This window comes from Phallusia mammillata, chromosome 2, assembly GCF_965637545.1.
Source record: "Phallusia mammillata chromosome 2, kaPhaMamm4.hap1.1, whole genome shotgun sequence".
Lineage (NCBI taxonomy): Eukaryota > Metazoa > Chordata > Ascidiacea > Phlebobranchia > Ascidiidae > Phallusia > Phallusia mammillata.
Window position 1 is genome coordinate 29,641,812 of NC_137253.1, and position 13,414 is coordinate 29,655,225.

Sequence of the window (13,414 nt, forward strand, 5' to 3'; positions counted from 1 at the left end):
AGGTCCAAACCAGTGTAGTTTTTTTGATCTTTCATTTCACTTAGTGGTAAAGTATAAATTGCATTCATTATCTTTAACCTCAATTGCATTATAGCTAATTATAATGTGTATACACAACAGCTGTGAAACTCTACTTATCTTACACTACACCACAGGGGCAGTGAAACTGTTTTCTGTATGTCGCACCAACATTCAACTAGCATAAAAACGCAACAACAAAAACAAGGATTACATTTCAGAAAATACCGATTTCAAACAATTTCAAAAAATCGGGTTACTTTCGACATCTTAAAGTGCTCGTAATACAACAAGTCGGAGACAATTACGAAGCTGCTTCCTTTTACTACGCTAGCGCTGACAGGAGCTCGCATTGAACGAAAGCGCATCAAACATAGGAAGTCGCGCAATTCAGGCTGACTTTGACTCTTCCACTTTCTTTCAGGGTTTTCGAGCACCGCTGTGCAATCAACCGTGACAGGCAAAACAAACTACCGACCTCTAAGCTCAAAAACGACATCTGGCGGATTTTTGTTATTTCGTCGCAAGAACACAAATCGACTGTGCATTATTTTCAAAGCGGTGTCAGCGAGTAAATCTCACTCGATTACGGAGTTTTACTCTACAAAAAACAATAACAGTCTAGTGCAGTGGTTCTTAACCTTTTTTCCTTGCTGCACCCCTTTCAAATCACTAACCAATTTTCGCACCCCCTTTCAAGTCACTAACCAATTTTCGCACCCCCTTTCAAATCACTAACCATGTTTCGCTCCCCCTTCTGTAATTGCTTAAATAGAATAGACCTAACCAACCCTAATGATTCAGCATCCCCGCACCCCCTAGGAACAGTTCTCGCACCCCTTGGGGGTGCGTGCACCCCAGGTTAAGAACCCCTGGTCTAGTGGAACTGAGAATAGAGCAAAAGGAGAACAAACTTAAAACAGATGGGCAAACATTCTTCTTGCCATGTTTCGAACTTACACATGAATTTCGCTTCATTATATTAAGTACTTTATATACATGAGTGTTTTAAAGTAAAAAGTATGTCCATAAACTTGTTTCAAGAAGTCTACTGAAAAACTAAATGGAGAATATTACATTTTGGGCGACGCAATACACCACTATTTTTACAGAACATGTGTTTGACTCCGAAAAGCGCTTTTTCTGTCTTTCACCCAGAAATGTAATACATCTATTCTACAAAAAAATCCTAAAGGCGTGTTGCACTATAGTTACAGATGACAACTAACCAGATTTGTGGGACGGTGAATTGTTATTTGTAATGACAAATCGGTTTAGGGATTTGATGAACGCATTTCCTGGCACATTTATTCGTCACGTTGTTAATCACTAAACAATGTAAGCCAGATATTGTTTACATTTTTGTCATGTTTAAGTTTTGTAGGGAACTCAAATTTAGAAAATAACCCCTTTTTAGCTTCGATTTGCAACTCGGTACAAGAATTAACCAAGCCAAGCATGAAAGAGATCGGATTTACAAAAATACAATACCGATACGCCTGAATGCACACGAACGAGTTTCGATGTCTGTGTTGCAAAGTTGTAAACATTCAGGCACCGATTTTTTTATGGGTGCGTTTGTTTTGTGTTATTCAGCCGCGGTACCATTAGTGATAGGTACTAGGCTTTTAACGATCAGTTTTGTGAGCCTAAATCCTTATGGATGTAGTGTCACGTCGAAAAAGCCATGCTGAAGATCAAAAAATGACTCGTAGTTTTTCGTTATGGATGTTTTTTCTTCTTCTTTTGACATTTGCGTTGTTTTGGTACACGGCGTTTCATTTGCACACCGAACATAGCAAGGCAAGAGCAAGACTTCGTAAGACAGCTGAATTGATTTTTCGGTCACCAACACACCATTATGAAACCAAAGATTTTCAGTTTCCAGAATATACAAATGAAGAATATGGCTTTCAAAATCTTAGTAAGTTTATTTTAATCATAGGTGTTCAAAGTTTAATACAATTTTGTACATTCATTCTTTTTTTCTGTGTATGTTTTTTTATCTACCTTCTTTGAAGGTAAAAATTAAATGATGATGTTAGCAACCAAAATCAATTTGTTGATCTTAAAACTGCATCATTGCAAAACATTTAGAAGAGGTCTGATTTGTTTCATAAGTAGTTAAACATTTATATAAGTTGCCATAACCTTTTCTAATTTCTTCACTGATTAATTAGATTTATGACAGCTAATTGGGGCAACATTTTTTATTAAAAGGTACCTTTTTGTTTATACAAGAAGCACACAATGAAAAAAGTGCCTGTTGTGCATGTGTATGTAAATATAATTTTTCTGTTTTTAGCTATGATCCATAACGAAAATGAAATTCAAGATCATGAACAGGGGCATAAAAAGCATGCTTTCAACCAGATGGTCAGTGACAGAATTGGATACCAAACTCGACCTCTTGCTGACCATCGCTCAGAGCTGTAAGCTTGTTTTTGAAAAAATATATATTTACAGTATTTCTTTTTTGGCAAGGAATGTAAAATGTGAAACATAAACATTGTAATGGACATTGTTTTGTTAAAGGCTTTGTGCAATTTTCTGTGGTAACAATATGCTAAAATGTGACAAGTTATAATTAAATATACGAGAATAATTAGCACATATACTACATTCTTGACATTATGTTATACATTTATATAAATACAGTAATACATTTTAGTACTATTTAGTTATAGCAGCATTATGTGTCAGTTGGTAAAATCTATGTATCATTTTTGTATTTCAAGCATAACGATATGTTGTATATCATTTTTGTTGGTTAATATCCAGATGCAAAAACCATAACTTTGAGGCCGAGGGAAGAACTTCAGTTATTATTTGTTTCTACAATGAAGCTCTATCCACTTTGCTTCGTACCATTAGCACTGTGTTCAAACGCACTTCACCGCAGTATTTAAAGGAAGTTATTATCGTTGATGATGGAAGTGATGAAGGTTAAAAACTTGTTTTCGTTGTTTTTCTGCACTATACAGTTTTTATTACACAAAGACTATGTTGACAATATGAAACAAAAAATTCAAATCATGTTGGAATCAAACATTAATTAGCAAACATAGATAATAATAAGCTCTACTTTTTTGGCTGGCAGTGTAAATATGTGTTATCAATAATTAGACTATTTATTTTTTTAAACATTACAAAATATTGATGCAATCACTCATATAATTAATTTAATTCAGTGAGTGTTTAAATATTACATATTTTTTCCTTGCAGAGTATGCCCACAGAATTGAATCTTTTGTTGAAGAAAACTACTTAAAAGAAAAACTGCACATGTTGAGGTCTGATAAACAGCTTGGACTAATAAAAGCTAGAATGTTTGGAGCTAGACATGCTACAGGTATATATGTTCTCTTTTTCTTCACAGATTGAAGTTTTACCATGTTTACCTTTTTCAAACAGGACACAGATGTAAATTAAATTGACTAAGTCAAGAATCAATGCAGTTGTAGTCGATTAAGTGTATACGAAACGGAATGTGACATCGCTAAATGTTGACATGTACATTAATAAGTGTGCTTGCTAATTTGGCTGTTAAATAAACATGATTGTTATTCCACTGTATGCTGTGTCATCATTATCTTATGTCATCATGACTTCAGGTTTCATACCATGACACTTTAAAAAACATGTAAGCTTACTAATAAGCATGTCAGGTGTACAAACAAAATTATATTTTGTTCTTATTTATTTTAAAGGTGATGTTCTTGTGTTTCTTGATTCCCACTGTGAAGTTTCTGAAGGTTGGATTGAACCTTTGTTGTTTGCCATCAACAGCTCAAGGTATGTAGACATACAGATATGTGCTCATGTATAGCAACGCACACATACATTTGTCAAGTGCAAAGGGCCTTTTGAGCCATACTTCCTGTCAATACATGTCCATGATTTGCTGTTGAATGACGTTAATTGGGTTTTTGTTCATCCTCTTATTGTGAAAGGTTGCTATAGACACAAAAGGTACGTACATTACCCTGCCAAACACTTGAAATATTATATATATACAACTTATACACAAGCTTTCAGAAAGTTGGGTTATAAAGAAGATGTCTTTAGTTGTACAAAATTTATTTGATTCTTTGCTAGATATATTAAATTAAGGTTATAACCTATTGCATTAAACCAAAACATAAAAACTGACTTGATATTGTATTTTATGTCATCATAATTAAATATTCAGACATCGCCTGTATTGCAAGACATTTTGATATATGCCTATGTAGCATTTATTTCCATGTTATTTTGTTCCCTAATTTTAAAGGTAATACTTTCCGACAAATACTTTCATTGAAGAGATAGTGTGGTAACTTTGAAATGCACCAATAGTAAATAATGACTTTGCTGCAGTCATGTTTTTGACGACAGTTGTTTCCTTTTTTGCAGAACCACAGTCGTCAGTCCAGTGGTTGATGTTATTAGTTCTGACACATTTGAATACACTCCGTCAGACTTAATGAGAGGGGGGTTTAACTGGGGTCTTCATTTCACCTGGGAAGCACTTCCCCCCAATATTCAGGTAAATACCCTTTAAGTAACAAATAACTAAACCCCTTTATTAAAATGTGAATTGAATTTGGATGATATGGCATTTTTGTAGAGCTGGTATTGACTTTTTGCTGCCAAAGAATTTATGACCAAACCAGTGCAACATTCCGATTTAAATTTAACAAGTGTCTGCATGTGTGCTGCATTTCTTTTGTGTTTTTGCCGTGCTCAGCTGGTTTATATCCCTGGTTGCCAATGTAGACATTGTTAGAAACCAAATACAATGTGAACTGGGTTTATTGTAAAGTTTCAACAATGCATGGGCAACACCGGATTGAAATTCTTCGTCACCAAAAAATTCATGGTGGAATAGCAATAAATTTCCATTAGCCTAAACTACTTCTTATTGTTTTCACTGAAGTGGTTAAACCCTATGAATGTGTAATACAAAACTGTCAATCCCAACAGAACAGATTTTCAATGGATGTGAATGTATAACAGTATAATATGCCCTTTGTACTCAAGAAACACATATAGTTGTGTTTTCAATGGATTGTTTTCAATGGATAAGTTTTGATAGATAAACCTTGGTTAATCCAGACGCGCGTTTGGACCAAAAAATTGTCTGGATTAGGCAAAGATCCAGATTGACCGATGTCGATTAGTTAAAGCCTCGCCACATTATAAATCATTTGTACCTCACATTTTGTCTGAATTGGGCGAAGATCGAGATTAACCGAATCCGGTTTTTGTTGTGCATAAATATTATTAAATTCGGTTTATATTAGCTGTCAACGGTTTTTTGTCCCAGCGTGTTTACAGTATTGACATGCAGTGTTGTCTTTTATCAACGTGGCATTTTCAGGACGTACCCGGTGTGTTATTCGTGGGTTCACAAATGATGCGGAAACTGGGTTTAAAAAGTTCCCCGAATTGTTTGTTTTTGCAGACTGCAACTCTCATGACACGTTTTAGGCTTGTTGACCAAATAGGGACGTAGACAATAAATTCATTTAATCCTATTTCTTACCAAAAGCAGCATCGTTTCAGTGAATTGATTTCTTTTAAGCTCTTTTAGTATTTCCAGCCTGTATAAGCCCGCAAGAGAAATACTTCGTTTGTTTGCTCGTTTTTATGTGTTTTCGTTTTTATTCTTGGTGGGCGGGCAACGACTGATTGTTATGCATACAATGAGTCTACTGTCGAGCTGTCTGTTTTATTGCAAGTCCGTTGTATCCATTTGTGGGGATTTTTTTGTAATTTAGGAGTTCATAACGTTAATTTAACTCAACTCATCGGTTACCACTAGGTTTGGAGCGTCGTTGAAGTTTATTGCTCCGGCAAACATGAGTAGCCGATACAGGATTATAACCCACAACCTTATGAACACATGGCGGTTGCATCAATCACTCGGCCATCTTACAAAATTTGTACTATGCTGGGAATAGAAATAATTTTCGAGCAGTAATTTTAGAAACTACTGTGCCAAAGCACCCCAAGTAAAAAATTCCATAACCTGACGATGACAATAGCACTTGTCGAAACGTAGTTATGTTCTACAACAAATGCACTGGCTCTGCTTTTTTTGCTCAGTTTAAAAAAATTCAAAATCCACAGATTACTACAGTGGGCAGATAAGTCTAAAACGCATGTAGCAATATGGTCTAGCCCAGGGGTGGGCAACCTTTGCTACTGTAGGGCCAATTATAAAGGTCAAAATTGGATCGCGGGCCGCACATGTGCATTAATCAGCTCAAAAATATGTAATAATTGGACTCGTTTGCCAGTATTTTTGAAATCCAAGCGTCTCTGCGGGCCGCACAACCTTTAATGAAGGTCCGCATGCGGCCCGCGGGCCGCAGGTTGCCCACCCTTGGTCTAGCCTTTGAAAACCAAACATAGAAAATGGCAAGGCTCGAAATTAACTTCAGCATTTTTTGCGCAGATCGGGTACCACGCCTACGCCACACCTACAATATCAGGCGGACTATTTGCAGTGGACAGGGAGTTTTTCTTCAGCTTGGGTGGATACGACGAAGGCATGCAGGAATGGGGAGGTGAAAATCTAGAGCTGTCGTTTCGAACGTGGATGTGTGGAGGTCAAATGAGGATAGCGCCGTGTTCCCGTGTAGGTCAGTATTCTGAAAACTGAATTGCAAGATTCAGTGCATTTTTCAAGTAAAGTTTTGTCAACGCATATACGGAAGGATACTTATAAGCCCTAACAATAATAGGTTATAAAATCGGCCCTAAGAAAGTAAAAAGTTGTAAACATATGTATATTTTCGTGGTGCACTTAACACTGGTATTAGTTCAAAAACGTTCAAGCAAACCAACGATATGGCAACATTCAAATTGACATTATAGCACGACAGGCGTATTATCATATTAAGCTTCTTAAACGGTCTTGAGCAGTGGTTCTCAAACTTTTTTATTGTCGGGGCCAAATGGTATTTTTTAAGTGTGTAGGGAGCCGCAAAAAAAACAAACCTTCAGAAAATCACTAAAGAAGATGACTTTGAAAGCTAAAATTGCAATCTTTGGTGGTTTCTGAGGTCTGGTGCGAGCCGCAGAATAAGTAGTTGGGATCCGCATGCGGCCCTAAAAACCTAGTTTGAGAACCACTGGTCTTGAGCAACTGCTGTTAAAAGACTCGTGTCGTGGGTTCGAATCCCACCGCACACTTGAGAATTTGCTAGTCTGCGGCACATACCCATGCTTGACTTGATACGTTGAAAGACAGTTTCCAGGCGGGGTGTGATTTACATTTTAAAGTGTTTTGGTAACTGTTATTGTAATCGCCATTAAAAACCAGAAACTAAATGCGCTTATCGTGTAACGGGTAAAGTTTGTGTATATTTTAGTGCGCGTGCATGTTAAATTTACAGTTATAGGCATTTTACGACTTTTTATGCACTGAAACAGAAGACTGCGACTTCAAAGACAAACAAAGTATTTCTTTAAAATTTTCGGCGTTAAAAAGAAAAAAACTAGCACAACTTTCAATAAGATTTGGTGGGAATGGACTTGAATACATTTTGTACAAAAGGTCTTAAATACCTTTCTCGAAAAACAAATAAAGTTCAAAAATACTCCTTCATTCTGCTCTGCAAAATCGAAAGTAAATGTGAAGCATTAAAAACATTTCCATAATATAAATTAAGACTTCATAATGTTTCTTTTGCATATTTAGGTCACGTGTTTAGAAGACGGAGACCATACGGGTTTGGAAGTAACGCTTCATTGCACAATGCTGTGCGACTGGCAAAAGTTTGGCTGGACGAATACGTTGTGCATTTTAAAAAGGTGCAGAAGATGTACAACTCAGTGGAACCTGGCGATGTGTCCGATAGAGTCGCTTTACGGAAGAAACTGAAATGCAAGAACTTTAAATGGTGAGCTAATTGATAGGTTAATTTAGTAGCTCAAAGCAAATAGAGGAATATGTAGCAACGATCTACCTCAAGGAATTAACATTTAGAAGAACTATATTACGTTCAACTACCTTTTGTATGGTTTTGCTTGTGTCGTGGCTTAAACGCAATCTACCTGGCTACATCGAAAGAAAGATTAGTTGTTCACGTTGTGGGTTTGTGCGCAACATGGGTTTCCATGTGCCTCAGCACACACATTCGAGCACCCTGACTACACTGAGGACCACTGTGAGCAGCGTTAGCAGTGTACGCTGGGAATACACACAAGCCCCATGATTACACTAAAGAACACTGTGAGCAACATTGGATATGCACACTGTGACTACACCCCAGTTTATGCAAATCATAGATTTACTGTGCATACAAGCTTCCTGAGTACATCGAGGAATAATATAAGCATCATTAGATGGGTACGCTGTGGTTATAAACCAGATTATGCACAACATAAATTACCGTCTGTCTGCGAATGCACCGGGCCACATTGGATGTTCATACTGTGGCCACACATCAGTTTATGCACAGCGTAAATTTTCCTGTGCATTGGGAGTTGGGTTCCTTTCTCGAGAAATCTCGAAAAAAACGAGTTTCGATTCTCGAGAAATAAATAAAAGATTCCCGAGAAAAATTACGTCACAGATTTTAAACAAAAAGTAAATGCGACACCTCTTATTACGTGTATTTTTCGTTTCAACTCGCCGCTAGAGCGGACTGGGCACATAACTTTCTTATTTTGCTTCCGAAACAGCGATTTTTAAGTGCGTTGCCGCTAAACTTTCACTTTTCCCACGCAGTAGTCACGCCTGGTTGCATTGGATTTCGTTTTTTGCTGGTTTGCTAGCGAATCACTACTTGCGATCACTACTAGAAGCGAAAAAACGTACAATCGGAATTTTATGTTTGTTTTTGTCAGAAAATCGGCTTACATAAAATTTTCGAGACTCTCGAGAAATGGATTTTTAATTTCTCGTTTCTCGAGAAAATAGAGGAACCCTAATTGGGACAGACTGCATAACAATATTAACACAATCGTGTTTTTTATTTAACCTAATCAAAGCTTTACTGTAGCGTGTTTGTTTTGGTGTATCACATCACAGCTTATAATGTTGTGTTTAAAACGGATGAAGTAATCATTTTCACAGACTGTGTGCTAGGCATGAAATGCATCCTGTTGTAAACAACAACTACGCACAAACTGCGCAGGGCATTTCCTGCAAACTTAATTGATTTGTACAGAAATTGTTTTTTCACAACTTTTTCCCACTGCACTAACTCCCAACAAAAGTATAAAATGTTCGCTAATGCTGTAAAGGTGTAAAACGCCTCGACCGGGTTCATATTGTTGACCTATAAACGCAAAATTTAAGTCATATTTAGACCCGAAACTTAAATTAATACAATTTAACCAACTTTGGATTGTACGACTGTTGTGAACAAATGTATACACACTTCATCATATTGTTTCATATTAAACCACGTTATTTCGATGTAAAAGGGCCGCTATAACAAATCTCACCTTTTTAGGTACCTCACTGAAGTATACCCTGAAATTGAGATACCTGGAGAACGAAGCTCATCAATTCAATACAACTTCCAACGAAAACCTGTCGAGATAATAGCTAAAGGGCAAATTAAAGTCGCTGGTCTTTCCATCTGTTTGTCCAGTGAATCCAAGAAAGGTTCTCCACTAATGGCTGGTGATTGTACTCCGACTTTAGAAAGCTGGACTTTTACAGGCACAGGTAAATTAAGGCTACAAGTACTAACTTTTATCATAAGAATTACTAAAGTATAGGAATGTCAGTTTGGAAAACTAGATAATTTTAGCATTAAGCTCATTGGAAAAGTTCCACGATTCTAAGATAATGACAAACTAACCTTTAAACCCGCGGTTCTCAACCTTTCTGGTGCCGTGACCCCTAGAAAACAATTGCTACGTTGCGGTGACCCCAAGGTAAAAATTAGCAGGCTATTAAAATTGACTGTATTTTTTTCTCAACAATGAAGTGGTCCATAAGTTTTTTTTATTGGGACTAGTGGTCCATTGCCTAAAACGAGTAGGGAATAACTGCTTTAAGCGACCCCAGGCAAATTGTCAGGCGACCAAGAGGTTGGGAACCGCTGCTTTAAACTGAGGCGTTGCGCTATTGCATATAGTCCTGTACATAGTTTAAAACGCTAAATTGGCCTTAATTTCTTGCCAAAAATATCCCATTTTATGTCCATTACTGACAGATTTGGGTTGAATTTATTTGACGACAGAACTAAATTGCAAACACAAGCAATTGGGTTTAGTTCTGAGGCGCTATGTAGCATTGCATACCAAAGATGCCAACACACTCCTGGAGAAAATCATGCCTACAATCGACGCTATACCGAATAAATCGACATACTGACCATTTCAGTGATTAAGACGTAGACCTAAAACCGTCTAACCACGGGTGAAAACGGACTTAATATCAAAGCCCCAACCCAAAAGTGCAAGCCTGAAACCGACTAAAACCTAAAACAAAGGCAGAAATAAAAAAACCGAACGTTGGTAAAACTGCGGTAAAACTGATGCTGAATGTAAAGCTGGCCCGCATTCAAACGTAACGAGAACCGGGTCCGACTTATGGCTCTGATTCGAACAGTGCTTGTAGAAGTCTCACATAATTTTCAAATTTGACTTACTACAATTTTGATTCGCAGGTGAAATTAGGTTAGGAAAGAATTTGTGTCTGGATGCTTCTTCTGCCTCAAGTCCTCGTATGATGAAATGTGAAGGAAGCGGAGGAATGCAAAAATGGAATTTCATCTCGACATCAGCCAAGGAGAAGGTATGCAGCAAAATTTTACCATGTAGCTAAGGCAGGGGTGGGCAAACTTTTCAGCGCAAGGGCCGCATTCAAAAGTTCTTAATCTTATGGGGCCGCATTGTATTTCACCAACGGCCCCCCAATTGCTTGCTTGTTTTTTTTAATAACTGGTGTAAAGAATTAGGTTTATCTCATGTATATACCATTCAAAGTTGCTTAAAATGCTCATATTAATAATTTCTAACTTGGTGCATAAGTTTAACTGAACGGAGCTAACTGTTTATGACGTCATAATCGGTATTGTGACGATTGCGGTGCCTGTTTATTCGCATTGTTTGCAGACAATAAGCGGATAAAAAGCCTGGCGCATGTGGTTCTTAGGATGGTAATCTTTTTTTAAGTCTCACGAAATCTGTTTTTAGCAGTTTGAAAATCAAAATATTTGGCAAAATAGTTTTAGTTACGTCACGGCAGCCAGTACATGTATTTTGACATACATGGTCACGGCCGCACAAACTCGTCTACGCGGCCGCATGTGGCCGTACGGCCGCAGGTTGTGTACCCCTGATTTAGCTTAAAATATTAACATAGTATATTTTCAGCTATGTGCAAATACGTTTGTTGTCACTTTGTTTGCACAAACATTGGTTGAAACGCTACAATTAAATAAAAAAATAAAGCATTTGTTGTAAACATAGCATGTGTTGCAACATAGGCTGCATCACGTTTTTTTGTTAATAAATTCCTTGCGCCAACATTAAACAAAGCGAGCCGCTTTTAGTATCCATCTTAAGTGTCGTGGTCTGTGTTAATGATTCTAAACCCGTGTTTAATGTCCGTTTGCAATGTACTGCAACGACCTAAACTTGATCCAAAGTGACCAAAGTTTTGGCGTCAACAGTACAAAGTGGGCTGTATTTGAAAACGTGAATGGCTTTTACTTTTATCGAACGAAGAAATTGTTTCAAGTGAATATTTGCATGATAACGTGGTAGAAACAGCAGACCAATTCACGTAAACACCCCCGGTATTTTTCAAAACTACGCCTGTGGTTATAATACTATTCAGCGTTGCTCGGAAACTTGCTGTTTAAAATTTCCCAACATTTGGCGGGCCGCATGAACTCCTTTGCCGGGCCGCATGCGGCCCGCGGGCCGTAGTTTGCCCACCCCTGAGCTAAGGGGTGGAGACTTGTAGCCCAATGAGGAATTTGTTCCGACCCACGAATTGTATTTTATCCAAAGCAGATAGTTAAAAACGATCCCCAAAGTACAAACCTAAAGCCCATCTCGAATTGATTTTTCCAAAAACTAAACTCCAAAGTTGGGGTGGTATTGACCGAATCGGCCCTGTAAAGTAAAGCTTAACTCAATCCCTACTTATTCAAAATTAACCACCACCCGACACGAAAAGCTCTACATTCAGGCCTACGAGTGTGGCAACTCGGATATATTAGCGGTGCAACGGAACCTTTTCACACGAATGTGCTTGCGCAAAGTCGGTATTTATATATATATAGCTTTGAACCAGATCTGTATGCAAGCCTTATGTTTTTGGACCACAACCTCAAAAACACAAACCCAATATTTGTCAGTACAGTCAATGAAACAAATACACACTTCCTGTTTGTGTACATTTGTGCAAAGAAAGTGAAATTGTGCGCTTATTGGGCAAAGTTGTAATTTATACCGAAATCTGTTCTGTTTAAATACCCCTTTATATCCTGCGCAGTTTTTGCTCAACTAAACTGTTTCGAACTTCACTTTGACTATAAAAGCAACATTCACTTTTGCAGACTGGCCGCGGTGGAACTGTATCCGGTAGGCTTTACTGTGCAGCTGCAGGTCTGTGTTTATCAGTGAATCAAGATGGCGACAGTTTTGAAGCAATTCTTCGAATTTGCCACAAACCATCAGTTCAAAATTTTACCATAACTCGATGACAGAGGAAGCTACCAGTAAGGTTTTACTTGATCCAGACCGCTAGGAACACGCTTCGGCAGATCGCCTACTTAGTGGATATTGGAGTGTTGATAGAGAAGGAATGTATTTGTTCGTATTTTTTGCCATTTAGACGCTTTACGTACATATTTATATTAAGACACAGGACTGTATGTAACACTGCATACGATATATAACGTGGTTTGCACCAAATGACCTTGTCTTACCACTGGGGTTAAAAACTTTCGCTGCTGGTCTGAAAAGTTAACCCTTGTGGTTTTCCTTAAAATTTCTTTGTGCATTATTTCTTAGCAAAAGTATAAATTTTTGCTCACGCCTCACAGGTGTTAACCCCTAAAATTTAAATGCACTATAAACACAATTATTTCTTTGGTAAAGGAACACATAGCATGGACTTATAAAGTCACTTTCCTAAGAATATCACTGCTTCAAAGCGTCACGTTAATAGTTAATTTTTGCCTATTCTTAACGCCGGCTTTGACAATGGATTTTTCGGACGGCTGAGCTTCTTGGTGGCAATTTTATGTTATTTTACTTTTCCACCTGAAATGAGAAGCAGAATGCATCAAAAAGCCAACAGTTTACCAAAACAAATGTGAGTAAACCAAGCGAAAATGACAGTTACTTACTGATTTTTCGCTCATAACTTAGATTTTTTGGGCACTCTAACTTTGGTCTTGCTTTGGCAATATCTAGACACATTTTAAAA

At 37.6% G+C, this 13,414-nt stretch overlaps 1 protein-coding gene across 1 annotated transcript; it reads left to right on the forward strand.

Annotated features, from left to right (window-relative positions):
- Nucleotides 1-1,187: 1,187 nt before the first annotated feature.
- LOC145215487 (polypeptide N-acetylgalactosaminyltransferase 11-like) lies at nt 1,188-13,212 on the forward strand. The gene is made up of 11 exons (XM_080084192.1): nt 1,188-1,942; nt 2,324-2,450; nt 2,800-2,963; nt 3,245-3,370; nt 3,729-3,813; nt 4,414-4,546; nt 6,461-6,647; nt 7,709-7,910; nt 9,471-9,688; nt 10,638-10,765; nt 12,540-13,212. The coding sequence occupies exons 1-11, from the start codon at nt 1,678-1,680 to the stop codon at nt 12,684-12,686; spliced, it is 1,782 nt and encodes a 593-aa protein (XP_079940318.1). The 5' UTR covers nt 1,188-1,677; the 3' UTR covers nt 12,687-13,212.
- Nucleotides 13,213-13,414: the final 202 nt, after the last annotated feature.